General features: G+C 42.4%; 3 protein-coding genes across 17 annotated transcripts in view; 1 reads left to right on the forward strand and 2 right to left on the reverse strand.

Annotated features, from left to right (window-relative positions):
- On the reverse strand, positions 1–3,335 carry LOC119878757 (coiled-coil domain-containing protein 121-like). 4 transcript variants are annotated; one of them, XM_038589333.1, is made up of 2 exons: positions 2,875–3,335; positions 1–2,261 (listed from the first exon to the last, which is right to left on the reverse strand). In XM_038589333.1, the coding sequence occupies exons 1-2, from the start codon at positions 3,234–3,236 to the stop codon at positions 1,301–1,303; spliced, it is 1,323 nt and encodes a 440-aa protein (XP_038445261.1). In that variant the 5' UTR covers positions 3,237–3,335; the 3' UTR covers positions 1–1,300. The 4 variants fall into 4 exon arrangements, with proteins under 4 accessions (XP_038445261.1, XP_038445264.1, XP_038445262.1 ...); XM_038589336.1 differs by having other exon boundaries at positions 2,871–3,174; XM_038589334.1 differs by lacking the exon at positions 2,875–3,335 and adding an exon at positions 2,541–2,864.
- Positions 3,166–27,134, forward strand: LOC475707 (GPN-loop GTPase 1). Of its 4 annotated transcripts, XR_005387122.1 has the most exons (16): positions 3,434–3,634; positions 4,330–4,423; positions 7,282–7,321; positions 8,131–8,197; positions 9,143–9,180; positions 10,067–10,145; positions 10,353–10,447; positions 11,405–11,450; positions 12,096–12,242; positions 13,499–13,581; positions 15,033–15,072; positions 15,916–16,006; positions 20,132–20,239; positions 21,675–22,201; positions 25,005–25,267; positions 26,708–27,134. XR_005387122.1 is itself a non-coding variant. In XM_038589344.1 (14 exons), exons 1-14 carry the CDS (start codon positions 3,524–3,526, stop codon positions 21,758–21,760), a joined length of 1,125 nt encoding a protein of 374 aa, XP_038445272.1. In that variant the 5' UTR covers positions 3,434–3,523; the 3' UTR covers positions 21,761–23,452. The 4 variants fall into 4 exon arrangements, 3 of the variants coding, with proteins under 3 accessions (XP_038445274.1, XP_038445272.1, XP_038445273.1); XM_038589344.1 differs by lacking the exons at positions 25,005–25,267; positions 26,708–27,134 and having other exon boundaries at positions 21,675–23,452; XM_038589346.1 differs by lacking the exons at positions 3,434–3,634; positions 7,282–7,321; positions 8,131–8,197; positions 25,005–25,267; positions 26,708–27,134 and adding an exon at positions 3,166–3,299 and having other exon boundaries at positions 21,675–21,848.
- The window catches only part of LOC119878758 (STAGA complex 65 subunit gamma), a 29,337-nt gene continuing 9,945 nt past the window's right edge, over positions 8,590–27,981 (reverse strand). For 4 of the 9 annotated variants that reach the window (XM_038589343.1, XM_038589338.1, XM_038589339.1 and 1 more), the window contains exons 5-6: positions 26,778–27,015; positions 23,572–25,239 (exon numbers count right to left, since the gene is read on the reverse strand). In XM_038589343.1, the coding sequence (XP_038445271.1) occupies positions 24,977–25,239; positions 26,778–27,015 (501 nt within the window). In that variant the 3' untranslated portion in view covers positions 23,572–24,976. Of the gene's footprint in view, positions 9,258–10,537; positions 10,586–13,018; positions 13,563–15,744; positions 15,815–23,566; positions 25,240–26,777; positions 27,016–27,981 lie in introns of those variants that run through there. The other 5 variants (XR_005387120.1, XR_005387121.1, XM_038589341.1 and 2 more) reach the window with 5 other exon arrangements.

A 27,981-nucleotide genomic window follows, 5' to 3' on the forward strand; every position in this document is an offset into this window, starting at 1 on the left:
TTATTTTGAAGTTTTTAATCACTGACAATTTCTGGATTACATAAAGTTGACTTTATTTTCCCATAGAGGAGCAATGTTAAAATGTGGGATTATATTTCTGTACTAGGATTCAGCATGCAAATAAATAACTAGTCTAACCGTCTATATGTCCTCAGTGCAAAAAAATTTTTAAAAACTACCATAAAAGTCTTACTAATTAAAAATATTATTTCCAGTTCTTCTAAATTAGCAATAAACTTCTTTGGCTATGATGGATACTGCCACTGCACAAAGCTTGTTCTTCTCAATAGACATAAATATAAGGCACTTTTAATTATAAAAGGCATTTCAAAATGTACTATCAGGTACACACATAGTAAGAAAATGTAGAAGTGACCTAAACCTGAAGTACTTATATTTAAGTAATCTTACTCGTTGTCTTAGAATTCAGAATGTTGTTAGGGAAATAGACGGCACAAGACTCTTTACAGTTGTCCCAATATTTTAAAACGTTTTTCACATATTTTCCTGAAATAAGTAGAGGCATTCAGTTACCTCATTAATGCTAGATGTATTTCTTGACAGAAAAGGTTTTTCAAAAGTTAAGAGTTGACCTAATATCTGCTCTTCCCTTAATTTACTCAAAGCTAAAATTGTAGGGGCTGAGCATTAGACAAAAGGTCATTCTGCCCAGTGTTTTTTTTTTTTTTTTTTTTTGCCTAGCTCTTAATGAACATATTGCTTAAATTACTTTTCCACTCTTGACAAAACTATAGAAGCAGCTGCCTGGTCAGTGGTGCAAACTTGAAAAAGACCTTAAAAGCACTTTGCCTTTTTTTTTTGTTGTTTGTTTTTTTTTTTTTTGATCACTTTCCCTTTTCTGTGTGGAGCTGGCCAGGAGGCATGAGGATAAGCAGTTTGTTTACAGAGAGGAAGGTATTATATAAAGTCAATCTGAAATGCTACTCTTAGAAATCTAACTTGGCCACACGAAATAAATCACACCACTGTCTTCCTTTCACTACCTCCAGGTGGTCTCTTGAGCTAGTTTAATGTACTGGTGTTTGGGAAATGGTGTTATCTAGAGATTTGAGGAACATCCCATTTATTAACAAGATCTAATTAAGGAAAAATCTAATTAAAGGAAGCTGGTGGCACAAATATCCAGCAGTACTGCTGGAAAAATGCACCTAATATTTCACACTAACACATCATGATGGATACTTTGCCATAGCAATCTGAGATCCTAAAGCCTTCCTAACTAAGTTTATGCAGCCATCGGTTTATAAGAATACTTGCTCCAGTCTTTATTTACGCAGTGTTATTTTAGGAATTGGTTTGGATTAATCTTTGGTTTGGTACTCAGAGGTGTTAATGTGGTCCTTGGAGCATCCTGTCCTGGGCACCAATTACGCCTTCTTTGCAATCGTTGCCTCGCCCGGATTAAGCCCTCCACATACCACTGTTCCAGCTGCAGCTGCTGCTTCTGATTTTCTAACTGGCTTTTAGTAGCTTGCAACTCCTGGCACTGCTGAGTTTGCTGCAGTAACTTCTTCCGTAACTCCCGGTTCTCTCTCCTGATGCCACGGTAGAACTCAAAAGTATACTGCTTTGCTTCCAACTCCAAGGCCTGGGCCTTCCCGTCAAGCTCCTTTCTTTTCCTCTTTCCCAACTGCCCCATGTCTGGCTCACTCAGTTGTTTCTCTAGAAATGCTTTTTCCTGGAGTAACTGGACCTGGATTTCCTGTTTCTTGGCATCTGTCTCAGCTGGGGTTTTCTTTTTCTCGTCCTGTAATATCTGGATTTCTCTCTCCTGTTTCTCCTTTAACAGTGAAATTTTCCTCAGTGTCTGCAACTGCTGCTTTAAGTTGCATTGGATCTTTTCCTTCTGCAAAAGCTCCCTTTTAAACACTGAAGTTTGTTTCGCATATTTGGAGGCATAGTCTCGTCTCCTTTGTTCAATCTCCTGACTTTTTTGTAAATAGCTGTTCCACAGCTTTTCAGGCTGCATTCTATACTCTTCAGTTTTGTTGGTTAGATATTCCAGGAAGAATTTGTTTTCAGTCTGGACAAGTAACTTCTCAGCATATAGCTGCTTGGTTTCCTCCATTAGTGACTCTTGCTGGCTTTGAGCTTGTTTTATTTGGTTGTTCAGCTTTGTCATTTCCACCACTGCCTTTTCTTTAAACCTCATCTCTGACTTGCTTAGCTTCTCTGGCTTGAAAAAATCATTTATTAAACTAAGATACGGTGGAGAGGAACTCCTAGAGTCCTTAGCAAACCTGAAGGAAGAACAAGTAAGACATTCCCCCATCAATTCTTTTTTTTTCTTAAGATTTTATTTATTTATTCATTAGAGACACACACACACACACACACAGGCAGAGAACCTGACCTGAGACTCCATCCCGGGACTCGGGGATCGTGCCTGGAGCCAAAGGCCGACGCCACACCGCTGAGCCACCCGGGCTGCCCCTCCCCATCAATTCTTAATGAAAGTTTAGTAAACACAAAATGCACAAGTATACTTTAATTCACATGAGAAAATATTTTTTGAGTACCTATTATGGTTCTGCACTCTGCGAGGCACCAGGGTAGAGATGAATGAATGTGGCTTACAATTTACAAGCACGCATTCACTACAACCCCCGTAAGGCATTCCCTCCGTTTTAGAGAGGAGAAAACAAGTTCAGAGAATTTAAACGACGCCAGCAGTGGCAGCGCGTGGGTGTGAAACCTCGAGTTTAAGATTCACTGAACACTGCAGTAGCCACAAAGGGCGACGGGACCCGCTGAGGTGGGCGAGAGCAGCAATACATTTCCCGGCTTTTCCAGCCCCTTCCCGGTATCCGGGGACACTTCCGTGGAGGGAAAAGCGCCCCTTTCAGTACCTACTTGCTCCCGGAATCCGAGCGTCCGTCTCCAAGGCGACGGTGAGGCTCACCGAGGGGGACCGCCAAGGAAGGAGCGCTCGAGTCAGGGGCCCCCGACGCGCGGACGCGGCGCCCCCTTGCGGAACGTTTCCGCAGTTTCTCGGTTCTGTGCTCCCCGGGGGTCGGCGCCGCCCAGCAACCCCCGGGGTCGCACTCCGCCCCAGTCCCAGCCTGTCCAGCCCTGAGCTCCTGAACCTCGTCGGCTGCCGAATAAGGCCCAGCAGCCAGTTCCCCGGCGGCTCCGTCCCCCGCTCCTTGGGGGCGGAAGGAGAAGCGCACTCTCCTCATTTGCGACCTGGGGGCGCCCTGCCTTGGGGACCGCATCTCGTCTTGCCCTCCTGGGGACCAGAGCGTCGTCTCTCCCAGACCCTTCGTTCCGTTGCGGCGGTGAGCGCCTGTCCCCCGGGTCCTCCCCTTCCTCCCCTGCCCTCCATTTCCCCGCCCCTGCCCCTGGTTGGCCCGGAGGCGAGGATGCTCTGGCGAGAGGCCCGCCCCTCCGCCTTCCCCGGCCGCGCGGCGGAGGCTCTAGCGTCCCTTGCGGCCCGCGGCGGCACGGAAGCCTCTCTAGGTGCGCGGCGTCTCTATGGTGGAGCGGGCGGAGCGCGAGGAAGATGGCGGCGCCCGCGGAGGCCGCTGAGGAGCGGGCTTCGGGGGGTCCTCGGCCCCCAGTGTGTCTGTTGGTGTTAGGAATGGCGGGATCTGGGAAGACCACCTTTGTACAGGTGACGTACAGGGCGCGGGAGTAGGAGGTGCGCTCGAGAGGTTGTCAGTGGTGGGCGGAAGGCCAGGGGGACCTCGAGGACGCGCTCGCGAGTTGAAGGGGATCCGCGTGGGGCTTTCAGGACCTCGCCAGCAGCTCCGGCCCCGAGCCTTTTCGGGCTCTAGCCTGGTTCGGTTAGGGCTCTCTTCTCCGCACCCTCAGTTCGTATTTGCTACAGCTTGCCACGTTGTTCTGGAATCGTCTTGCCGCTGACACTGCCGCCCCCTGGAAGGCGGGGGCTCCCACGTCGCCGGCAGTTAGTGCGGTGCTGGCGCCCAGGCCCTGGGTGGGGATTACTACGGTGTGGCTTCTTGCGCGGCTCTTCCGTCTCGAGCGCTGGAGAGACCGCGATCGAATTTGACAAGGTTCCCGCTTTATCGGAGCTGATGTTTTAATGGGAGTGATGGGGAGAAACCTCACACGAATCAAGTGATTAAGTGATCGACCGACAATAGGGGAGGCCCTGTTGGCGGGATGATCAAGAAAAGAAAGCATTTCACCTGAGAGTTGAATGCTGGAGGCGGATCCTGGGGACGAGCGTTTCAGGTAGAGGGAGGGACACGTAGTGCAGAAGTCTTCAGCTGTGATCCATAAAGGAATCTCGGCCCCTTATCATTCCCTCGGCCTCACTCCACCGCTCTTCTCGCGTCTCTGCAGAGGCTTACTGGACATCTGCATAGCCGAGGCTCTCCACCTTATGTGGTTAATCTGGACCCGGCTGTACATGAAGTACCCTTTCCTGCCAATATTGGTGAGTAAACTGGAACAGAACTCTGAAGTTCTTCAGAAAACCAAAAGCCTCCAGCCGGGCAAATCTCTAATGCTTTCATTTTTCGTTTTCTCTAAACTATCTTTCATTTTCCTTGAATTTCCTAAGACTTCTAAACCATTTTCTTTGTTGACTCCTTTCCCTAAGTATATTAGTTTCCTTACCTCTCACTCTCGTGTCTCCGCTCGTTCTGATCCGAGGGTGGCAGGCTATTGTTACTTCATTTGTATTTTTTAAACATCTTATTTCTTGGACAGCCCGGGTGGCTCAGCGGTTTAGCGCCGCCTTCAGTCTAGGGCGTGACCCTGGAGACACGCAACCCCCGGGGTCGTGTCTGTGTCACTCGTGAATACATAAATAAAATCTTTAAAAAGAAGAAAAAAAAGATTTTCTTTATTCGTGAGAGAGAGAGAGGCAGAGACACAGGCATATACATAGATATGCATATATGCATTGTTTTGGGGAAAGGTTTCCGGTTATCATCAGACTTCCAGAGAAATCTGTGACTCTGACAGAAATTAAGGGTGAATATGATGCATTGTCATGATTCTTGATTGAATCTAGGAGCCTGGGATCCCCGGGTGGCTCAGCGGTTTAGTGCCTGCCTTCGGCCCAGGGCATGATCCTGGAGTCCCGGGATGGAGTCCCATATCAGGCTACCTGCATGGAGCCTGCTTCTCCATCTGCCTGTGTCTCTGCCTCTCTGTCTCTGTCTCTGTGTCTCTCATGAATAAATAAATCTTGAAATCTTGAAAAAAAAAAAAAGAATCTAGGAGCTTCCTGATTTTCAGGCTGTCACTGTGCTAATCCTCTCATTTTTTGTCTCTTAATTCTGCTAAGCTACTTGGACCCTAATCATACTAATAAAGGAAAATCTTGTTCAGGAGCAGAGGTCATTTTGGGAAGTTGGGGAAAAAGTTAGTATCTTCTTGCTTAAAGGATGGACTTCTATCTGATGATAGATGACTAGATAAGAAGATATATATGTGTGTGTGTATATATATCTGACTGGTAAGATATATATATATTTGTAAATAATATATATATATAAATATATGTTTTTTGTAAAATTACTCAGCCATAAAAAAGAATGAAATCTTACCATTTGGGACTACATGGATGGACCTAGAGGATGTTATGCTAAGTGAAATTAGCCAAGACAGAGAAAGACAAATACCTTATGATTTCACTTACATGTGGAATCTAAAAAACAAAGCAGAAACAGACTCACAGATATAAGAAACAAACTGTTGGTTACCAGAGCAGGGAGGAGTTGGGAGTGAGTGAAATAGGTGAAGGGGATTAAGAGGTACAAACGTCCAGGTACACAATAAGTCAGGGATATAACTTACAGATTAGGGAATAGAATTAATAGTATGATAACTTTGTATGATGACGCATGGTAACTAGACTTGTGGAGATCATTTTCAAATTTATAAAAATATTGAATCAATATGATGTAAACCTGAAACTAGTAAGATACTGTATGTCAGTTACACCTAAATTTTAGAAAAGATGGAATTCAAATAGTTGGTAGAGTCTGTAGGCTGGTAGACAGGTTTAGACAGTTAGATATTACTGGATGCATTAATTCCCTTTGAAAAATCAGGTCTGCATTACCCCTTGCTACCAGTAGGCAGTTAGTAAGAAATAAACGTTTTTTCTTGATTTAGCTCCCTTTTTCTTTGCGTGTGATCACTGCTAAGGTACTTAAGTTGTATAAAACTTTTCCCCTGGGGCTCCTGGGTGGCTCAGTGGTTTAGTGTCTGCCTTCATGCTCAGGGCATGATCCCAGAGTCCGGGGACCGAGTTCCACATCTGGCTCCCCTTAGGGAGCCTGCTTCTCCCTCTGCCTATGTCTCTGCTGCTCTCTCTGTGTCTCTCATGAATAAATGAATAAAATCTTAAAGAAAATCTTAGAGAAGAAAAAAAAAAAAACCAACTTGGCTACATTACTTAAAAACACACACAACACAGGGCAGCCCAGGTGGCTCAGTGGTTTAGCGCCACCTTTAGCCCAGGGCCTGATCCTGGAGACCTAGGATCAAGTACCACGTCAGGCTCCCTGCATGAAACCTGCTTCTCTCTCTCTCTCTCTCTCTCTCTCTCTTTCTCTCTCGTTAATGAATAAATCTTAAACACACACACAAAACTTCTCTCCTCGTCTCAGACTGTTTCTACCATAACTTCTGAGCCCGTAGCCTAACATTTTTCATGGATTGCTTGCCAGTTACCAAGTAAGGAAGGAAACCAATGTGAAGCTGGGGGGATTAGTAGAAGAGAATGCAGACAAGAGAAGCCTGAAAGGCTGGTTTCAGCTTCTTGTTGGTAGGAAGATACTTGCAGGGCACTTTCTGCCTTTCCGTTCTTCTCTTCACGATCTTGCTTTTTTCTGTATCACAGTTCAGTGACCTTAGCTTAAAACTTTAGAAAATCGACTTGAAAAGTAACTGAGATACCAGGAGAGAAACTTATTTTTGTTTTCCTCAGAGGAAGCAGAGATGACTTGAGAGGCCCATTGTCTAAGGATGTTATAGGTGGAGTGTCTCAAACTATATTGTGTCCATGTGGGGTTTTTTTTTTTTTTTGTAAGATTATTTTTTTAAGCTTTTTACTTATTTATTCATGATAGACACAGAGAGAGAGAGAGAGCGAGCGAGCGAGACAGGCAGAGACACATGCAGAGGGAGAAGCAGGAGAAAGGAGCCCGACGTGGGACTCGATCCCGGGATCTCCGGATCACGTCTGGGCCGAAGGCGGGCGCTAAACCGCTGAGCCACCCAGGGATTCCCTTGTTTCTATGTGTTAAATTCCATTGAATTCTTCTCCCCGCCTCCCAGATATTCGTGACACTGTGAAGTATAAAGAAGTCATGAAACAGTATCCTTTTCTGCATCTACTTCATGGAGTCATCCCTAACTAGTTACTGTCTGTATTTTGTGGCTTTGAGAGTATTCTGCATTTTCTTTGTGAAATATACTAGCAAAAGCATTTAACTGCTTTAAAGCAATTTACTTAAGAGGATAGAAAGATGAGTGAGGAGAGGTATTATAGGTGATTAGACTATTACACCTTGTGGTTTCAATTTTCTTACCATCTTTCTAGACTATGGGCTGTTGTAATTAGAAAGCACCCAGAGTGGGAGGCTGGGTAGCTGGTGCCATGCCTTGCTTCCACAAAGTAGTATTGCCCTGGAGGCCACTGCCTCCTCTGATTGGGAGACTCAAATGAGTAGGTTTATTTAAGAGCATTGAGTGTTAGTACATGCTGTATGAAATGTGTACTTTCCTTGCAGGTAGATGTAGCTGGGTAGACCAATAATAATCAGCAGGTTGACCAGTGAGGATCAGAGCAAGGAGTGTGATATCTTCAGTGATATTTTAAGACCTTAGCGTCTAATACCATTAAGCTGTCAGTGCCAGTGCATCTGTCTGTTAGATTTTGGTCACTTTAATCTCTTCATTTTGCCTAGGCATCCCCAGAATGATAAAGGAATGAGGAAGATGTTGATAATGAAAATTCCTTGTGAGGTTAAGTTTGTGTGGTATATACTAGTCAAGGATTAGCTGCCAGTTTCCATTTGTGGAACACTAAGGTTACGGTGCTATGTGTGTGAATAATATCCTAAGTGTGAGTTTCATCACCTAAATTGATCTGTAAGTAATTTAAATCCTCAACTTGGTGTCCAGGTACGGGCTTGGGCCAAACGGCGGTATAGTGACCTCACTCAATCTCTTTGCTACCAGATTTGATCAGGTATGTCTGTTTTTACTTTTATAGACATGACTGTGTAGAAACCTATGACTTTTTTTTTTTTTATTAAACAGATGACAGACTTATTTTTTTTTTAAGATTTATTTATTTTTGATAGAGAGGGGGGTGGGTGGGGGCAGAGATACAGGAGGAGGGAGAAGCAGGCTCCATGCCGGGAGCCCGATGTGGGACTCCATCCTGGGACTCCAGGATCACGCCCTGGGCCAAAGGCAGGCGCCAGACTGCTGAGCCACCCAGGGATCCCCAAAAACCTCTGACTTTTGAATGCCTAGCTTGCTCACATTGGGAAAGAAGAGCAATAAACCTGGATATACATATGGAAAATAAGTAAACATTTTGATAGAGAAGTAAGTTATGACAGGATAATCAGTATTGTGAGACACTTCACATTTAATATTGGTGATGGCCAATAAAACAAAAATCTAGGTTCTTTTCTTGATCTTGGCTTATAGTGTCACCTTGAGGATGGAGGGAAGGATTGGGGAGTGGGAGGGGTAGCAGGCATGGAATGGAAAGATAATGGGGCTTTTTTACATGTGACAGATAAATTGTCACTGTTTAGGTTTTTCTCCTACTTCTACAAGAGTGGTGTTTTGTAATCATGAATTTTTTACCCTCATGTCACTCCAAGAGACAGGCTGTTAAACATTTTATACCAAAGTACTAAGAGATATGACCCGAAAGTGAGAGATCGTCTTCAGCTTCTCAGGACCCTGCAGTACACTCTGGGGTGTTGGGGTGTGTCAGTGCTGCTGATGTGACTGTGTTTCCTTAGTTCATGGAGTTTATTAGTTGGTGTCCTAAGACTGAGAACAGAGATTAGAGATTCAGTAGTTGATAGTTGCTTATAAGGTGGGCCGCCCTGGAAACGGTGATTTTTGTATTGAAGATGGATCCTGTTTTTAATTGGCATCTTTTTTCTTTCAGGTGATGAAATTTATTGAGAAGGCCCAGAACATGTCTAAGTAAGTGCTTTTGGCTTAACACCTGTTTATTACTCTGTAGTTGACGTGTCTCAAGGATTTCAGGATACCATCGGGCTCTGAAAGGGTGTAGATAGAGATGAAACCATTAGAAGTGAAACAAAAAGGTGGGCAAAAGAAATCATTAAGATGCTCTACAGTGATGAGCTAAATTCAATAGTATCCTACCCCCAATCACTGTCATATATGCCCACGGCTTCCCAGGAGGTGTTTTAAGACTTTGTCCAAATTCAGTTGTCTCCCTGCCTTCTCTTGGGAAAACACATTTGTTGGCATTAAAATCTCTGAAGTACCTTTCTAACCCTTGTTTAAAAATAAATCTTCAGGGGCGCCTGGGTAGCTCGGTGGTTGGGTGTCTGTCTTTGACTCAGGTTGTGACCCCAGGGTTCTGGGATTGAGTCCTGCATCGGGCTCCCGCAGGGAGCCTGCTTCTCCCTCTGTTTATGTCTCTGTGTCTCTCATGAAGAAATAAATAAATCTTTAAAAAAAATAAAAGACTATATGCTCATTATAGAGAATTCAAAACCTTCCTTCAACCCCCCCACCACGACCCCAAGAAACCAGATGGTTCCCCAAGGGATTTGCCTTCTGGTTTTGTTTATCTCTCATTTTTAACACAGTGTGTTTCTAAAACGATCATAGTTTCTTCTGTGATAATTTGCAGCAATTTGTAGACTGCTACTCCTGCCTGGTATCATGAATACTGGACAGGTAGTATATGTTTTAAGGGCAGTGGGAGGAAGTTAGACTTGACAGTGTGAAGAGGTTATTTCTTCTTGGATAAGCAGATGTTCAGTGTTACGTGTGCTGGAATATCTTTCAGTATTTCACAGGTGTGATACTTCTCGAATGGTTGTTCTTGATACAGATATGTCTTGATTGACACACCTGGACAGATTGAGGTTTTCACGTGGTCAGCTTCTGGGACAATCATCACTGAAGCCCTGGTGAGTATTCAAGGACTTGTTAGACTAACTGGAGAGCTAAACTGGTTAAGCAGTTTTTATTGAGTGGGATGCTATATGGGAAGTTAGTTGTGGAAGCTCTTGGCACCCTGCCTAAAGTGGTTTTCCCTTGCTAAGGAAGGTGGGAAAAGAGTTTGGAGATAGGTCATGAGTCCTTTGACTAAGGCTGTGATTATTTTGTGGCTTTAGGCATCCTCATTTCCCACAGTTGTCATATACGTCATGGATACATCAAGAAGTACCAATCCAGTGACCTTCATGTCCAATATGCTCTATGCCTGCAGGTAATGGATTGTTGGTGGGCCATGGTATTACATCAAGGTAGGAGGCCTCCTCTTTTCTTTTTTATATTTGAGTCCTGAGTGCTTACCAACCTGGATTTGTGCTCATTCAGATGTGCCCCTCAGTTTAGTAGTTGTGAGCTGGGGAGAGATTAGATGAGAAAAGAGGCATATGTGTTAGCATTCTCTTTGACCAGCTTCTCATCTTCCCCCTTTGCTTGTTACAGAAACAGGTAGTGTATGAACACGAACCTTTTGGTAGTTGCTCGCAGTTGAATGAAACGAGTCTAAATAGAATAGAGCCCTCTGATCTAAATGTTCCTTTTCTGTGTTATGACATGTAGACTTAAATTATAAAATGAGAGATTGTGAATAAAGAGATTTATCTATGATTCCAAAAAGCACAAGTTTGCCCCAACTTGGTGTCATTACGGACAGAGAGACATGGCTTACTAGGGTATGTGAGTGCATTCGACATAGAGCAAGGGAAATTATTATGAAATTTGAGAGAATTTGATTTGGTGGATACATAAAAGCCATCACCAGCATTTGTGCCTTCTCCTATGACTAGGGATATACCTTCTTGGTAGATGCAATAAATTGTAGTCCAAATAGAAATCTGATGTCTGACAGCGTTGTTTCCATATATATTGTTTAAAAGAGACAATTATTTGGTAGAAACAACCAGACTAAAAAACCATACACAGAAAACCAGATGAATATCAAAGCATTATTACCCCAAGAAAGAAAGAGAACGTATGTGTGCTGTTTGCCTAATGGTAGCGGTGAAGTACCTCTTCCTCTTGGGAGAGTAGATTGTGAGGGCTGTGTCAGGATGGATAGCTATATGTAGCGTCTGAACCCATTCCAGTTCTCGTTACTCGGTTCTACCAGACTGACACTTGGGTAAGCAAGAGCTTAAGTGCTTTCACTGATAACGTCTTGATGTTTGATTTTCAGCATCTTGTACAAAACCAAGCTGCCTTTCATTGTGGTTATGAATAAAGTAAGTGGTTCCTTCCTTTTGTGGTTTAGTATTTCTTTTTCATCAGAACCTTGTGTTATTGGAAGGTTTAGGGGTTTGGGTAGGTGAGGATTTTCACATGTCGGAGAATAGATTCAAACTTAACTGAAACAAAGTCATGAGCGTTTGTAGGAAAAAGATTCAGTCGAATTAAATGAATATTTATTACTGGCTCTCCTCAGAGTAATTTAAAACTGGATAGAGTAGCCCCTCAATCATAGTGTATAGGTTATCCCTCAGAATCACAACTATGTATATGGGGGAGGGACTGCTTGTTAATTGGCAGAGCAATTAAAACAGAAAACTTCACTTTTCTTGAGTCGACAGCAAGGATTCAAGAGAGTACATGACTTCAGAGCCTAGAATGTGCTGGCATCTACTGTGGTCATGGTCACTTGGCAGTGGATAGTGAAGGGTCGGCTTCAACCAAGAGAACACATATGTTCATTTATTTACAGTAGCCGTGGTCCTTTATGGTTTGTTGTAGTGGAGGAGGAAATGGGAGAAGCAGAGAAAAAAAAATACGAATAATTGCTTTGTGGTTGGCATGTAATTAAAAATTTTTTGACGTTGTTTGGTATCTAAACACACCTCTGATTGCTGATAATTGTCTTCTGTTTGGTACAGACTGACATCATTGATCACAGCTTTGCAGTGGAATGGATGCAAGATTTTGAAGCTTTCCAAGATGCCTTGAATCAAGAGACTACATATGTCAGTAACCTGACTCGTTCAATGAGCCTGGTGTTGGATGAGTTTTACAGCTCACTTAGGGTAAACTTTCTCCTCTGCTTATACTGACAGTCCCTTCAGACATTCTCTTAACCATAGGGCTGGCGTTGAACCTATCTTAGAAAAGAAGTTTGGTATTTTCACAAAGCATTTAAAGCATTACTTATTAAAAATTGGAGGTTTTTCCCACCTCTTCTTTTGCATGTTGCTGTCCAGTTTTAAAACTGGAAGTTTAAAAGATAAAGTAGAGGTGGCTGGCTATTTTTTTTTTTTTTTTTTTAAAGATTCTATTTATTTATTTGAGAGAGAGAGAATAAGCGCACATGAGCAGGGGGAAGGGCAGAGGGAGAAGGAGAAGCCAGCTCCCTGCCGAACAGGGAGCCCGACATGGGCCTCTATCCCAGGACCCTGAGATCATGACCTGAGCCGAAGGCAGATGCCCAAACTATTGAGCCAACCAGGTACCCCATGGCTGGCTCTTAACCTCAGGGTCATGAGTTCGAGCCCCTCATTGGATATTTACTTAAAAAAAAAAAGAAGATAAATAAGATAAAGACCCTACCTTCAGAGTTTATGATCTAGTTCAAAGAGAAGGGTACATACAGAATTGAAACATAATATATTGTGGTAAAGATCTTACTAAGATTGGAGGTTGGGCCTGATGCTGCTGAGGGGCAGATCACTCTTGAAATGAGGGATTTTGGAGGATATAGCATTAGAGGTATGCTTTGAAGGAAGGGTATGATTTACATAAGCAAATGTGAGTCGGGATGGCAGGGAGGATGGTAATTGCTCAAGCAAAGGCATTGAGATACTAATTTTTTTTTTAAAGATTTTATTTGAGAGAAAGAGTGAGGGAGAACATGAGCAAGGGAAGGGGCAGGAGAGGGAGAAGCAGACTCCCTCCTGTGCAAGGAGCCTAATGCCGGGCTCCATCCCGGGATCTTGGACCATGACCCGATCCAAAGGCAGACACTGAACCGACTGAGCCACCCAGGCACCCAAGATAATAATTTTTATAGAGAACAAGCAGTGGTTAGATTTGACAGGGAATAGATGAGAAGCCTCGCTGTGTGTTTCTCCTAATTTTCTTTTTATCCAGCCTTCTCTTTTCCATAAACTTCTTTCCATGGCTTTTGAGTATGTGTGCTGTTTTGTTTTAGCTTCACCCTTTGCCTGAGACTTCTTGAGGTATCTAAACTTCTTTTATGAAGATTTTATGACATTTGAACAAAATAATATCTACACCATTTAAAAATACACAGTTGTTTGCTCAGTGGCATTGATGCTTTTGGCAGGTGGTGGGTGTGTCTGCTGTTCTGGGTACAGGCTTAGATGAACTCTTCGTGCAAGTCACCAGTGCTGCAGAAGAATATGAAAGGTGAGGATGAAGGAAAAATCCTCTTGATGACATTTTTAGTAACCCACAATCTGATACGATAGCAGTTTTGCCAGGCAAAGCATTTGGGTTTCACAGTGTAGGTATTATATTTGTCATTTGGATGTGTACTGGATCTGTGTGTGTACACTTAGGGATAAGAAGTCTCCATTAACCTTCTTTAAACATAGTGTACAACTTTCACTGTATTTACTGATTAAGAGCAAGAGTCTTCAGACTTTTCATTTTTTGTTTTTTAAAAAATTTTTAAGAGATCTTATTTACTTATTTGACAGCACAAGCAGGGGAGGCTGCAGGCAGAGAGGGAGCGAGAGAAGCAGGCTCCCCGCTGATTAGGGAGCCCAATGCAGGGCTTGATCCCAGGACCCTGGGATCATGACCCGAGCTGAAGGCAGATGCTTAACGGACAGAACCATACGGGCGCCCCAGACATTTTTTTTTTGCAAAAAGCCAGATTGTAAATATTTCAGGCTTTTGTAGGCCTTACGATCTTTGTTGCAACTCTCAACTGTCATTGTAGGGCGAAAGCATCCGTAAACAGTTTGCAAACGAATGGGCATGGCTGTGTCCTAATAAAATTTATTTACAAAAATAGGCATGATTTGGCCTGTTTGCCACATTGGCTGACCCTGGATTAAGAACATAGCCTGTGGAGTCAGACAGACATGGGTTGGATTTCTGTTTTCTCCACTGAATAAATGGGTGGCCTTAGCAGGTGTTCATCATTTGTACATCAGGGATAGTAGCATTTTATTGTTAAGGTTGTGAGCGTTATTTGAGAAAATATATCTGAAGCACCTAGTATAATGGCTGACACATAGCAAGCACATTTTACGATAAAGGATTGTTGTTACTGTTATCAGGTTAATACTGGAATTCTGTTTACTTAAAGGAAAATGTAATCCGAACACTTTCCTTGGGGGGTGGCATGATAATTGGCTTCCTTTGGCTTCATTTGTTAGCAAGATTCTAACAACCACATGGTGATTTTTAGACACATTATTTTGATTTTGATTCATCAGAGAAGGGGTCTTTCTGTGTGTTACCAAAGCCTCAGGACAGACCCTTTTGTTGTTGCCCAGATAAGCCACATAATTACACATTGAGCTTCCTGAGCCCAACAGGCCTACCTTCTTTTATTCATCACTGTGTTTATCCAAACAAATGATGAGCTCATCAGACATGAACTCCACAGAGTTCATCTTTCCCGGCCAGCAGTTTTTTGTCTCTTTGCTGGTTTCAGAGTGGGGACAAGCACTTTGACTTTTAATTCCATAGGGATAGAATATCAGTGACTAAGACTTGTTCCATCTAACATTCAGTAAAGTAAGGTCTTCTGTTACTGTCAGAGCCCTAGGAACATGGAAATGATGTGGAGGCGGGCAGGACAGATTATTAAACACAGGAATTTAGAAAGTGTTTTCTCTCTCCAGGGAGTATCGTCCTGAATATGAACGTCTGAAGAAGTCACTGGTAAGAGAGGAGGCTATGTGTATGTTTTGGGCCACTAAAAAAGAACTTTAAACCACGCACTAATCCTCCTGCCATAAATACTTTTTGGGGGGCTATCAGTGTATGTTCTACGTGTTTGTTATTTTAAATTAGTAAACCTGTATGTGTGCTGTCTAGATGCAGGAGGGCCCCTTAATTGTTTTTCTTCTCTTTATGTGAATTTCTTAAAGTCTGATTTTTCCTGTTAGATTTGCTAAGCACTTCCTGGGCCCCACCCCACTCCTACTCTAAGCTGCATTTAAGAGCTGGTTATAGAATTTTAAGAAAAAAGTGGTTCACAGTGCTTATTCCAAATAATCGCTTGGCCTGCCCCCTTCAGCTCCATTGGGCCCCTTATCACTGCTGAGTCTGCTTGACGGTTCTTTTGATGGGTTCTTGTGACTAACTTCTGCAACCCCTAATTCATTCTGCAGAGCCCTCCAGTCTGAACTTGTGCTATCTTGATCCACACTGCTTGGTGTTTCTGTATCTGTTATCTCTTACCTGCCTCAATGTCTAAATAGCCTCTAGTGTTTGTGTGTATACTTAGTCATCTCCTGTTACAAGTCTGGCGTCTAATTCAGGGCTCCTATTTTTTTTTCCCTAAAGATTTTATTTGATTTATATTTATTTTGTAGAGAGAGAGGGTGTTACCTGGGTGGGGAGGGTGCGGAGGGAGGGAGAATCTTAAGCAGGCTCCATGCTCAGCTACACAGATCATGACCTGAACCGAAATTAAGAGTTAGATGCTTAACGGACTGAGCCACCCAGGCACCCCCTAGGACTCCTTTTTTAATATGAAGATATTTTTCTTTGTGTGTACAGGCCAATGCACAGAGCCAGCATCAGAAGGAACAACTGGAACGCCTTCGGAAAGATATGGGCTCTGTAGCCTTGGACACAGGGACTGCCACAGGTACTGGAGGGTCTCCTGGTGTTAGGAACTGAAAGGATGATGTGCGTATTTCCACTGAGCAGGAAGATAACTTCTGTTTAAGAGCGAGAAAAGGATAAAAATATAATGTGTTTGAGACTGATCAATGTATTTATCTATTCTACTGCTTTTGTTTTGTGTGTGATTTGCAAAGGTAAACTGGACGTTGTATTTAACTATACCTCTTTGAGTTCTTCCTCTTCAGGTAGGTTTTGCTTTACTTCAGCTAGATACTTGATGTCTTCTCTATTTTCTTAAACACTTTACAAAAAACCTAAATTACCTAAATTAGTGAACATACCGTGTATTAGGAAGTTGAGGGTAGAGTTTAGTGGTTCATCAGTTGCATAATAGCACCCAGTGCTTATCACATCAAGTGCCCTCCTTAACGCCTGTCCCCCAGTTACCCCATCCCCCCACTCAGTTTTCTTAAATACGTTTTTTGCCTTCCACTCTCCTCCCTTGTTTCCTGTTTATTTTGACCTACTTTCAGATTAACAGAAAAATTGTGTGGCTAGTAGAATTATTACTATGTAGCATTCAACCAGATTCACAAAATGTCAACATTTTACCACGTTGCTTCATTGTCTTCTTCTCATGATGTATGACTTTGTATATAAGTATACATTTGTAAACAAAACATGTTCCTTTTTTCAGAGTCCTGTAAGTTATACACTTATTTTTCAATATCATCCTTGATACTTCTGTCTGTATTTCCTAAAACAAGGATATTTTGTATAAGCTCATTACTAGAAATTAGGAAATGAACACTGCTACTGTCGTATAGTGTGTAATCCTTATTTAGGTGTAGCTGTTTGCCCTGTACAGCAGGAGAAAATCCTGGATCTGCGTTGCATTTAGTTGTCTTGTCTCTCTCTCCTTTAATCTGGAATGTTTCTTTAGACTTTGTGTTTCACAGCAGTGATAATTTGCAAGTATGTGGGACAGATATTTTATAGGATGTTCCTCAGCTTGGGTTTGACTGATATTCCCTCAGGACTCAATTCAGGTGGCTCCTTTTTGGCAGAACTTTACAGAAGTGGAATTTGTGACTTTTCCATGCATCACATCAGGAGACACATGATGTTGATTTGTCCCATTGTTGGTGATGTTAATTTTAAGTACTCAAAGTGGTGTCTGCCAGGTTTTTCTATGAAAAGTTATTTTTCCCTTGATAAGTATTTTGTGGGTGATGCTTTGAGACCCTACGAATGTCCTTTTAATTCTCACATGTTTACCCACTAATTTTAATATCCATTAATCTAATAGGGATAGTATCGTTTTCTGTGATGCATGTTGGAAATATTTTCTCGCTGTTTGTCGCTCGTTTTTTGACTTTGTCCATGGTGTTATTTTTCCTGGTGAAAATTTTTGTTTTGTTTTGATGTAGTCAAATTTACTTGCCTTCTCTTCACTGCATCTGGATCTTGAGTGATAATTGGGAATCCCTTACTTATACTGTGTTAAAGAGGAATTCACTCACGTTTTATTGTAGTACTTAATATGGAATCATTGTCTACATTTAAAGATTTTTATTTATTTGAGAGAGAGAGAGAGAGAGAGAGAGAAAACGTACCAGTGTGAGTAGGGGGTAGGAGCAAAGAGGGAGGAGGGAAAAGGAGGAGAGACAGAATTTGCTCTTCATTGAGCATGGAGCCTGACATGGAGCTGAGTCACACGACCCTGAGATCATGACCTGAGCTGAAACCAAGAGTCAGAGGCTTAACCGACTGAGCCACCCAGGCAGCCCTCGTTCTCTGCCTTTAGATCCGCGTTCCATTTAGAGTTTCTTCTGTGGATGGTGTGAAGTATAGGTCTGTGTTACCTTTTTTATAAACAGTTGTACCTGCCCTATTTCTCAAAAAGTCTGCCTTTGCCCCAGTGATCTGAGATGGAATACTAAAGTTCCATGTGTACCTGGGTATATTTTTGGACTCCCTGTCTTATTCTTCTGGACTGTCTGGGTCTGTACCACACTGTTATAATTATCTAGGGTCTTTATAGAATGTTTTAATGTCTGCTTTGGCTAGTCCTTTTTCATATTTTTCTTTTTTAGCATTTCCTATGCTATTGCATGTTTATTTTTCCACATGAACTTAAGCATCAACTAATTTAGCTTGCTAAAAAAACAAACAAACAAACAAACAAAAAAAACAAAACTTTTTGGTATTTTTTATTGGTCTTGCATTATGTTCATTAATATAGGGAAAACTGACAGTTGTCCTATTGAGTCCCCCTATCCAGGAACAAGGACTATGTTTATATTTTCAAGTGTACTTTTGTATTTTTCAGGAATTTCTTCCTCATGTGATTTTTGCATAGTTCTTGTTAAAATTTTCCAAGGATTTTATCTTCTTCTAGTGTTGAAATGGGATTTTCTGAACCATTGTATCTTGTAATGGGTTGTGTTTGTGTATATGAAGGTGTTTTATTTCCATATATTAGTCTTTTTATTTTGCCCCTTTTGTGAATTTTTTTGTTTTTAAATTTTTTTAAAGATTGTTTATTTGAGAAAGCGCATAAGGTGGGAGTGGCAGAGGGGGAGGGAGAGGAAGAAAGAATTGGAAGCTGGCGCCTGGGTTGTTCAGTCGGTGGAGCGCCCGATTCTTGGTTTCAGCTCAGTTTATGAACTCAACACAGAGTGAGGAGCCCAGTGTGGAGCTTGAGCCCATGACCCATGAGATCATAACCTGAGCTGAAACCAACAATCGGGCACTCCACTGACTGAGCCACCCAGGCGCCCCTGTATTTTCTTATTGTTTGAATTCATTTTGTCATTGATTCTTAGGGGCTTCTAGATTGGCGCTCATATTTCGTATGTATGCACCCCCACCCATCCACACTTATGGATGGACTGACCTTTAAGGAATGAAGTACTACTCATGAAAGCTGTTGCTGTATCTTCGATAGTCAATGCAAAGCAGCTTGGAGGGGGAGGTGCTGGACTGTGGCTCGTTTCCCAGTTAAGTGAACTGGCCTGGCCATCCTCGCACACCTCAGCGACATAAGCATCTGTGTGCTGCGCTCCTTTGAATCACTCAAGAATATGTGAAGCAGGGCAGCCTGGGTGGCTCAGCGGTTGAGCTGATGAGCCCAGGGCATGATCCTGGAGACCTGGGATCTCGTCCCATGTCAGGCTCCCTCCATGGAGCCTGCTTTTCCCTCTGCCTGTGTCTCTGCCTCTCTCTCTCCCTCTCTGTCTCTCATGAACAAATAAATTAAAAATCTTAAAAAAATATGTGAAGCAGTAAGTGTTCAATCTGCTGCAAAAGGTCTTTCACACTCAGATAACCTGTTAAAGGTTGAAGACTTGCAGTAAATTATTGGGGGAGCATCCCAAGTATAGTTAGGCACCGACTGAAGCTCTGACTGTTAACACGCCATGCCACCGTCCGTCTTCAGGGCCGCAGGCCCCCAGAGATCTGTGTCTCTTGCTGTTGTCACTGTTGGCCTCCTCAATCCCCAGCTGACTTTTCTCTGACGAGCCTCCTGAAGGCTCTAGGATATGTGGCATCATGGAGGTTCTTGTAAAGCCCAACCCTCGCAGGCTGAATTCGACTTTACTTGGGACTTAGCCCTAGTTGAGTTTCTCGGAGTAGGAAATTAGTCTCTAAGAGTAGATTCAGTTTCCCATTTTCCTCCTTCCCTCTTTTTCTTGAATAATATCTGGGCTCCTTTGCTGCCTGCCATTTTACCATCTGTTCTCTTCAGACCCTCAGAACTTAAATTTCCATCTGGATCTTCCTTTACCCTGACTCCCCAGCACACTGCATCTGCTCAGATGTCCTTAGTCTTCATAAGAAAAACTATAGCCTCTTCTAGGAGCTAGTAAGAATGAAAGAGGGCAAGCTACTTGAAAATTATTTTCTTCAGCTTAAAAAGAGCACCTTGGGGTTACGGGGATCCTGGAAGCATTTTGTGAACTATACTACTGTAAAAGTTAAGTGGTATTAACAATAATACATTTAGAAAAGGTAAAATCCTGCATTTATATTTATCACGACCACTTTCATCCTGCCAATTTATAACCATAGTCACTGAATCAGAATCATCTTTTTGAGGACATATAGGTTCATGACATGCTACTGATTGGTGTTTTCTCTGTAGACAGCTTATCTCCTGCACTTGACCCTTCTGACTTGATCCTGACTCGGGGAACTTTGGATGAAGAGGATGACGAAGCCGACAGTGATACTGATGATATTGATCACAGAGGTGAGAGGTGGCTGAAGTGGCTCATGAAGAGAGTAGCTGCTCATCCCCATCATGTTTGCTCGGGAGCTTCTTATGCAGAGAAACCTTACACATGCAGCCAGTGATAGGGGAGAGAAGAGATGGCATTGGATATAGCAGCAGGAAAGAGTTCATGTATTGAGAGTTCCTGGCCTCTACTGAACGGTCAACATTGAGCTCATTACAGGCTTTTAATTAGTCTTGTGTCTTCTCATCTTTAGCTCGAAATCCATTTGAGAAATCTAGAATTTTTGTTTTCTGTAAATACTCTCTTAAGAATACATAGGGGGTGAGGGGCAGCCTGGGTGGCTCAGCGGTTTAGCGTCGCCTTCAGTCCAGGGTGTGATCCTGGAGACCCGGGATCGAGTCCCGCATTGGCTCCCTGCATGGAGCCTGCTTCTCCCTCTGCCTGTGTCTCTGCCTCTCTCTCTGTGTGTCTCTCATGAATAAATAAATAAAATCTTTAAAAAAAAAAAGAAAAAAAAAAAGAACACTTAGGGCGTGAGGGGCAAGAATGCATAAGGTGGCCTCAGCAGGGTTCCATCTGGCATAGTTTATGGACTGTGATCAGAATCCGTTTCTTGAAACATTTTTCGGTTCTAGCTACGACCAAGAGCAAACCTCTCTTTGCCGTCCAGTATGCTGGATGCTAACATCAAATGGCTCATTGACTCAGACTTATTGAGGTATAATTTACAAACAGTAAAGCCCACCCTTTTTAAGAGTTTTTAGTTTGCTGAATTTTAACAAATATATGTGCATTAGTAACAGCCAACATAGGTCAAGATACGGAATACTTCCACCACCCCCAAAAGTTCCTCATGCTTGTTTTTATTCAGTTCCCTTTCTGCACACTTAGTTTTTGGCAATCACTAATCTGATTCCTATTCCTGTAATTTGCTTTTTTCTAGAATGTTGTATAATTGGAATCGCAGTGTTTTAGCTTTTCGCGTTTGACTTTTTTCAGTCAGTGTAATGCTCTTGCAGTCCATCCTTGTGTCAGAAGTATGTTCTTTTTACCGATGAATAATAATATGCCATGATATGCCTTTTACCATGAGTGGTCTATCCATTCATCAGCTGATTGCCATTAGGGTTGTTTCCAGATTTTAGCTGTTACGAATAAAGCTGCTGTATATATTTCTCTTGGTTAAAAATACCTAGGAGCAGGACCTCATTTTAGTTACTTTATGAGGGAGGTATTCTCCCCACTCATAGATGAAAGAAATTGTACGTTTTGGGCAACATGATAAATAGAGCATGCTTGTAGAAGATATTTCTTCTTTGGGAGAAGTAAACACTTAGTTTATTAGAAGCAGAGTACTGTTTCTGATGGATTAGTGACAGCAGCTCTAATCTACCATTATCTGATACCTTTCTAATGGGAAAGTTAAGAATTGACCTTTTTTCCTTGCAGTTACAGAGGAAAGCCGTGAAGAGCCAGCATTCCAGAATTTTATGCAAGAATCAATGGCACAGTACTGGAAGAGAAACAACAAGTAGTTTCTAGAAGTCTGAAATTTTGGAACCCTGAAGGAACTATCCTAACCTCTGATGGGGGCTACTATAAAGGACAATTTTGTTCAGAGTAGCAGTGTTTCTCTTATAGGGAAATTTGACTCAGATGCAGCCAGGGATACAAGACCATTGGACCTAACAGGCTTCACGTTTTATCATTTCAACTTAAGTACTTTTGCTGCTGATGGATGGAACAGAGAGAACTTACTATTCACCTCAAATCTCTATTAGGCTGGATCTGTATTCTACTCTCCCGTCTTGCCCTTGACCCTGTACCATGAATTCCCCTCCTTTTAGCAGAAAGGGCGAGAGGAATCATGAGCTTCCCAGGGTGGCAGCAGTCTGCTTGGCAACCAGTCAATGTTGGCTACAAAAGGTGCCTCACACGAAGTACCTCATTGTAGAATAACAGGTTCATTGAAGAAGGTGAGCAAAACATAGGATTAATGAATAAGAATCCTGCTTTGGATGGTGACTTGGATAAAGAGTTTTAAATTTTAACTTTAAGTCTGCCTGTCATAATTTCAAATAAGAAAATTATGTAATTGCAAGTAGGTTCGCTTCTATTCAACACAGAGGTTTAAAGCCACGTGTCCAAACCTGTCTCAGTAAAAGAGGGGATGTTTACTAAAGTCTCTCTTGTAAATAAACCAAGTAACTGATACAGAGCCAGGCACCGTTTGTATTATACATTAACCTTAAGGCAAAGTATCTTTTGTAATTTACTCAAAGGCCATGGATTTGGGTCAGGTGCATATTCCATATATAAATAATGACCTTGGTAGGGTTTGCCCTGCCTCCACATTCTTCACAGGACACAGTAAAACTGCGTTTCTCTCAGGAAAGTTTATCCCTGCCTAACCTGTACTCCAATTCAGTGGTTCTCAAGTGTGGTCATTGGATCAGAAGCATCGGCATGACCTGGGGAATTGTTAGAGACACAACACTCAAGATCTGAATGAAACTGTGGGTGTGGGACCTAGAAATCTGTTTTAATAAGTCCTTCAGAGGATTCCCATGTACATGAAGTTTGAGAACCACTGCCCTAACTACCATAGCCTGTGACAGTTCCAGGCCTTGAGAATCTCCAGTATCTCAAAACGACCTGCTATATCAGAGTACCTAACCTTAACCATCTGGTGCCTATTCTCCAATGTAAATATTCCAAAAAGTATTTTATTTTGCCATTAAGTATTAATTTCAGTGTTCTATACCTGTCGATTATAAGCCTATATCGATCTATAGGTATCTATACTTAGAGATATTAATTTCAATATTCTATATCTAGAAACCACTAGGCTAAAACTTTGAACGGTTCAAAAGGAAACCATCTGCAAAGCAAGACTCTGAACATACTTGGTTTTCCCCTTTTAGTGCCTTTGAATACTTCTTTAAAAAATAATTTGTCTGGAGGTGCCCGAGTCGCTCTGTTGGTTAAGCATCTGACTCGATTTCAACACAGGTCTTGGTCTCAGGGTCGTAAGTTCAAGCCCCATACTGGGTGTGGAGCTTACTTAAAAAAAAAAAAAAAAAAAAAGCCCTATTCCTTAAGCTCTATTTTATAAGGACAGAGAGAAAGTCTTCCTTATCTTTGTATACCTTGTACAAAAACCAATACATAATTGGTGTTCAATAAGTGTCTGCCAACTGAATGAATTAAATGCTAGATGACTACTTTATGGAAACTGCCTGATATCTGCTTTCATAAATAGGGAAAGATGAAGCTAGGTGTGGATGGGAGTTTAGAGAATTGTGTTCAGGATTGTGCAATTAGCAAATTTATAAATTATCTGAGATTTTTTTAAGTTTTTATTAGAGAATGTGCGCGCTTGGGTGGGGAGAGGGGCAGAGAAAAACAGACTCGGGGCTTGATCTCAGGACCGCAAGATCATGACCTGAGTCAAAGTGAGATGCTTAACAGCCTGAAAGCTACCTAGGTTACCCTGCATTCATCTTTGTTCTCAGTGCCTCAGACATTTAAGGCATTCAGGAATATACTAATTAAAGCTGTGCATTGATTTTGGTCATTTAAAAGAGTGTGCAGATTTCAAAAGACTGGTATTCTGCACCCGGAAAGCAAACTTGAGCAGTACTTAAATGCTGGTACCCGCTATCAAGGCATAAAGCACACATTTGTTAATTACCGCTAACAATTCCAGTGCTAATCATTCACTTAATAAACAAATGACTGAGACCATCAGATGCCAAGCAGGGCTGATCCTGTGATGGGTAACAATGTAAGGTTGAAGACATGATGTAAAGGAGAGAGATGTGTACCGCTAGCCTTTTAGCTGCCTAGCCAGCAGGAGCACAGTGCAGATGCTGAATTCTGGTAAAGGGATGGACTATTGTCCTCTGACGGCCAAGTAGATGCAACAAATGTAACTAGCACCAGTCTGTCCTTGGACAGGTCCTGTTTGCTTTGTTCCCAATGCAGAAAATGAAGGAAACATACATGGTAAAATATTTTTAAAAATCTGAATGGAAAAATAAGAAAATGACAGAATAAGGGTAGATGGAGTGAAGTCTAACGAAGAAGAGGGGCGCCTGGCTGGCTTAGGAAAGCACGTGACTCTTGAACCTGGGGTCGTGAGTTTGAGGGGTAAAGCTTAGTTGAACAAAAAAGAAACGACGCAGACGAGATGAGGGCTGTCTGAAGAAACACCACAGACCCCTGGTTTTGTGAGACATCATGCACAGCAAAACGTGTTTCAGAAAGACTACTGATCGATAAAGGGGGATTAGCTATTTCCTGTTAGGTTTTAGTACCAGGTTCCCAATGATTTGGCCCCAAAGTGAAGCAAGTTCAGTGAAAACACTGACATTTAACATCAGCATATATTTACTTGTGAATCTCTTCAAGCATAGCTTTGAGGTTTGATAAGAATCTCAATCTGTACGATATCCCTGCAATATAGAGCCAAGCAGCAGGATTCTTCTCAGTTGTGCAAAGACAACAGTCCGGGACAGTGCATTGGTCTCCCGGTTACCATCCCGGTATTGTGAAGTGTCTGTGAAAGGTGGCTTGGTTGTAGAAAACTACAAAAACTAGCTGTAAAAGTAAAACGCAAACCTAATTGGTTAAAGTCAGCTCCAATGAAATCGGGAAAGTTCACTGTGTTTCAGAGTAAGAGTCACGTCACCTTTTATGGAAACAAATGTAATACATGAAGCTTGGAGAGAAAGTCTCCCCTTTACCTTTTATATTTTCCTCATCCTCTTCTTGCAGCGCTGGTTGAAAACAGGGGAGGACCCCATGAGGCTATCAGTGGAGTGGGAACCGTAGCTGCTGTCTGAGTCATCAGGACTCTGAGGGATCCCGGCTTCACTCATCCCGGACATGGGCTCCTCGAAGACATCACTGCCCAGCACGCCATGCCCAGACACATTGCCTTCTTCACTCTCTTGAGGCTCCATTTTCACATGGGCCAGATTCCAAAGAGGGGAAGCATTTACCTCTGTGCCTGGCAATGGAAGAAAATACAACCAGTGGTAAGCCAAGGCTGGAACACAGCAGACAAATATTTCATCGGGGCAGATTCCTAGCCTTTGAGCTCAGTCTTCAGTCTGAGTCTACTTGACTGGAGTCAAGGTTAGGTGGTCATCCTCTGTTCCTAAAACTAATAATTCTGAGTATTTTCTTTTTTTTTTTTTAAGTATTCTGAGTATTTTGCTTTCCACTTCCTCCCCTACTTTAACCCCACCTCACCCACCAGCCATTTCCCTTAAATCAGGGAAGTAAAACTATGTAGGTGGAAAGATTCCCTGTCTCATGGCCCAAAGGCAGGCACAACCACAGGCTCTTAATCAGGTGTTAAGTTGCTTCTTTCCCTCCTTCCTTCTATAAGGCTGTCCTGTTTTCCTGCCTTTTGTTTGGGTCCCCGGTCCTCTCTCACAGTATGAACTTAACGATTACTACAAAATGCTGGCAGCAGTTCCTAGACTGCTGAAGAGTGTCATGGCTCCTAAATCTGTAACAATTTCTCTTTGGCCCTCCTGTCTCTGTTCTAGCAAAGCTGTTCTGTGGTTATTACCTCTTTCATGGTGAAAGGCTCTCTGGCCAACACTAAAAAATGTGGCCTTGGGCGCCTGGGTGGCTGTTGGTTAAGTGTCTGACTTTGCTAGGTCATGATCTCAGGGCCCTGGGATCAAACTCAGCATCGGGCTCCCAGCTCAGTGGGGAGTCAGCTTCTCCCTCTGCCCCTCCTCCCACTTGTGTACATGTGTGCGCCCTCTCAAATAAAAGCTTAAAATGTTTTAAAAAAATAATGTGGCCTGATTCTGTTTAGGATTTGTTACTTGTATCATTTGTGCATTGATGAAGTGACAATTTATATTTGAGTAGAACTGAGGATCGAAACTAATTTGCAATCTGACAGAAGGATCAAGTATCCTGGTTCCTAGGGTGATCACAGAGTCTGTCTGGAAAAGGCCAGCTGCGTCGGATTGGATAGCCCTATTTCAGTCCCTTTCTGGTCGAATCTTTTGGGGGTACTCTAGCAAGGAAGCCCAACTATTCAAACAGCCTTGAGCAATTAGCCTTCCTTCATCTGTGTGGAAGTTGTCTTACTGAGTACAAGCATCAGGAAAGACAAATAAAAAAAAAATATAAAAAAAATAAAAAAAATAAATAAAAAATAAAAAAAAAAAAAAAAGGAAAGACAAATACAGCACACTAAGTACGGGATAAAGGGGACATCTGCCCACCCAGCTGGGTCAGCTAAATTAGCTCCAGTACTCAACAATAGAACACCTATTGCATCTACACCCTAACTCGGAATTATTTTAAAGAATGCCTGTAAAGTTGTGCTAGTCCTCCCTTCACTAATTACAAAGAAGAATGTTGACATATCTAGATCAGTGAGGCTGTATTTGTTTTTTTAGGCTTTCTATTTTCTTGCCCCCTCCCACTTTTTCCTCTCCTCTCCACAGTTTGATTCCAAAATGCCAGAAGTGCTGACATTGGCAGATATCCCAGAATCACAGTCAATTGTTTTCTTACTTGAAGCCTGTGGTGAAGCCTCAACTTCCAGGTTAGATGGGAAGCGCTCACTCTGAGCCCCGAGGACTCCCATGGGCAGTGACTGGTCTCCAGAAGCAAGGTCAGCCTCCAGTTCCTCACTGACAGGGAATGTGATGTCGCTCACAGGTTCTTCCTTGATCTTTACAGGTTTAGTGTCCTCTGTGGCCTTCTCAGGGTTGACAATCCTTTCATACTCCTCAGATAGTTGCTTACTAATCTGTTGGCAAGCAAGAGTCAATCTTCCAAAGAAATGTTAAAAGCAAAGTGGATGGTTAGCTTGTGGCATCGCACGTAAAACCAACATAATATGAATAAAGCAACCACTGCCAAAGGAAAGAACTGGTTTTTTGTTTCATTGTTTTAAAAGAGATTTTTATTTACTTATTCATGAAAGACACACACACAGAGAGGCAGAGACACAGGCAGAGGGAGAAGCAGGCGCCATGCAGGGAGCCCGACGCAGGACTCCATCCCGGGACCCCAGGATCACGTCCCGGGCTGAAGGCAGGTGCTAAACCGCTGAGCCACCCAGGGATCCCCTGATTTTTTGTTTTGTTTTTTACTTTTTTTTGAGCACAGCAGACACATGGAAGGAATTTGTTGAAGGTGCTGAGTTTGCATTTGTAAATGAGAGAGACACAATGAAGAAAAGTTGTTTTAGCAGAGAGTTTCTTATTAATTAATAGTTGCATAAAGGTAAAAGAGACTTTGTTAAAGACAAATCAGAGTGGGGACAAAAGATCACATTTTTGGCTGTAAAAACTAATAGTTGAGATCTGTCCCCTAGGTGGATAATGAAGGGTATAGGAAATCTGGATCACTTAGCAAAGACTGTCAGGTGTTAAAAATCCCTAATCGTATTTTAGATTTGGGGAAACCAAAACAATGAACAAATGACTTGCTTAAGGCCACAGGGTTTGAAGAGATTAGGTAGTTCTGGCTGCAACCAAAAATGGTATCTCTATCCCTTCTTCTGCCCTTGGGCAGTATCACTTCACTCTGTTTGGTTTTGCTTTTTATAGCACTTAATGCCACCTGAAATTGTTTTGATCACTTTTTATTTACTTGTTTTTGTTTCTCTCTTTAAGAATGCATGCTCAAGGGACTTACCTTATTAACTGCTGCTGTCTCACATATGCCTCACTCACAAAAGGCACTCAATAAATATTTATTGAATAAAGCA

Source organism: Canis lupus, unplaced genomic scaffold (genome assembly GCF_011100685.1).
Source record: "Canis lupus familiaris isolate Mischka breed German Shepherd unplaced genomic scaffold, alternate assembly UU_Cfam_GSD_1.0 chrUn_S1883H2082, whole genome shotgun sequence".
Taxonomy (NCBI): domain Eukaryota; kingdom Metazoa; phylum Chordata; class Mammalia; order Carnivora; family Canidae; genus Canis; species Canis lupus.

What these genes read in the sequence shown, in the direction of transcription:
- LOC475707 (XM_038589344.1), top strand. Translation starts at nt 3,524, where the DNA reads ATGGCGGCGCCCGCGGAGGCCGCTGAGGAGCGGGCTTCGGGGGGTCCT. An exon ending in AAGGCCCAGAACATGTCTAA is followed by an intron (nt 9,181 to 10,066) that starts GTAAGTGCTTTT and finishes TTCTTGATACAG; the next exon opens with ATATGTCTTGATTGACACAC. An exon ending in TCATTGTGGTTATGAATAAA is followed by an intron (nt 11,451 to 12,095) that starts GTAAGTGGTTCC and finishes TGTTTGGTACAG; the next exon opens with ACTGACATCATTGATCACAG.
- LOC119878757 (XM_038589333.1), bottom strand. Translation starts at nt 3,236, where the DNA reads ATGCGGTCCCCAAGGCAGGGCGCCCCCAGGTCGCAAATGAGGAGAGTG. An exon ending in CGCTCGGATTCCGGGAGCAA is followed by an intron (nt 2,262 to 2,874) that starts GTAGGTACTGAA and finishes TTCTTCCTTCAG; the next exon opens with GTTTGCTAAGGACTCTAGGA.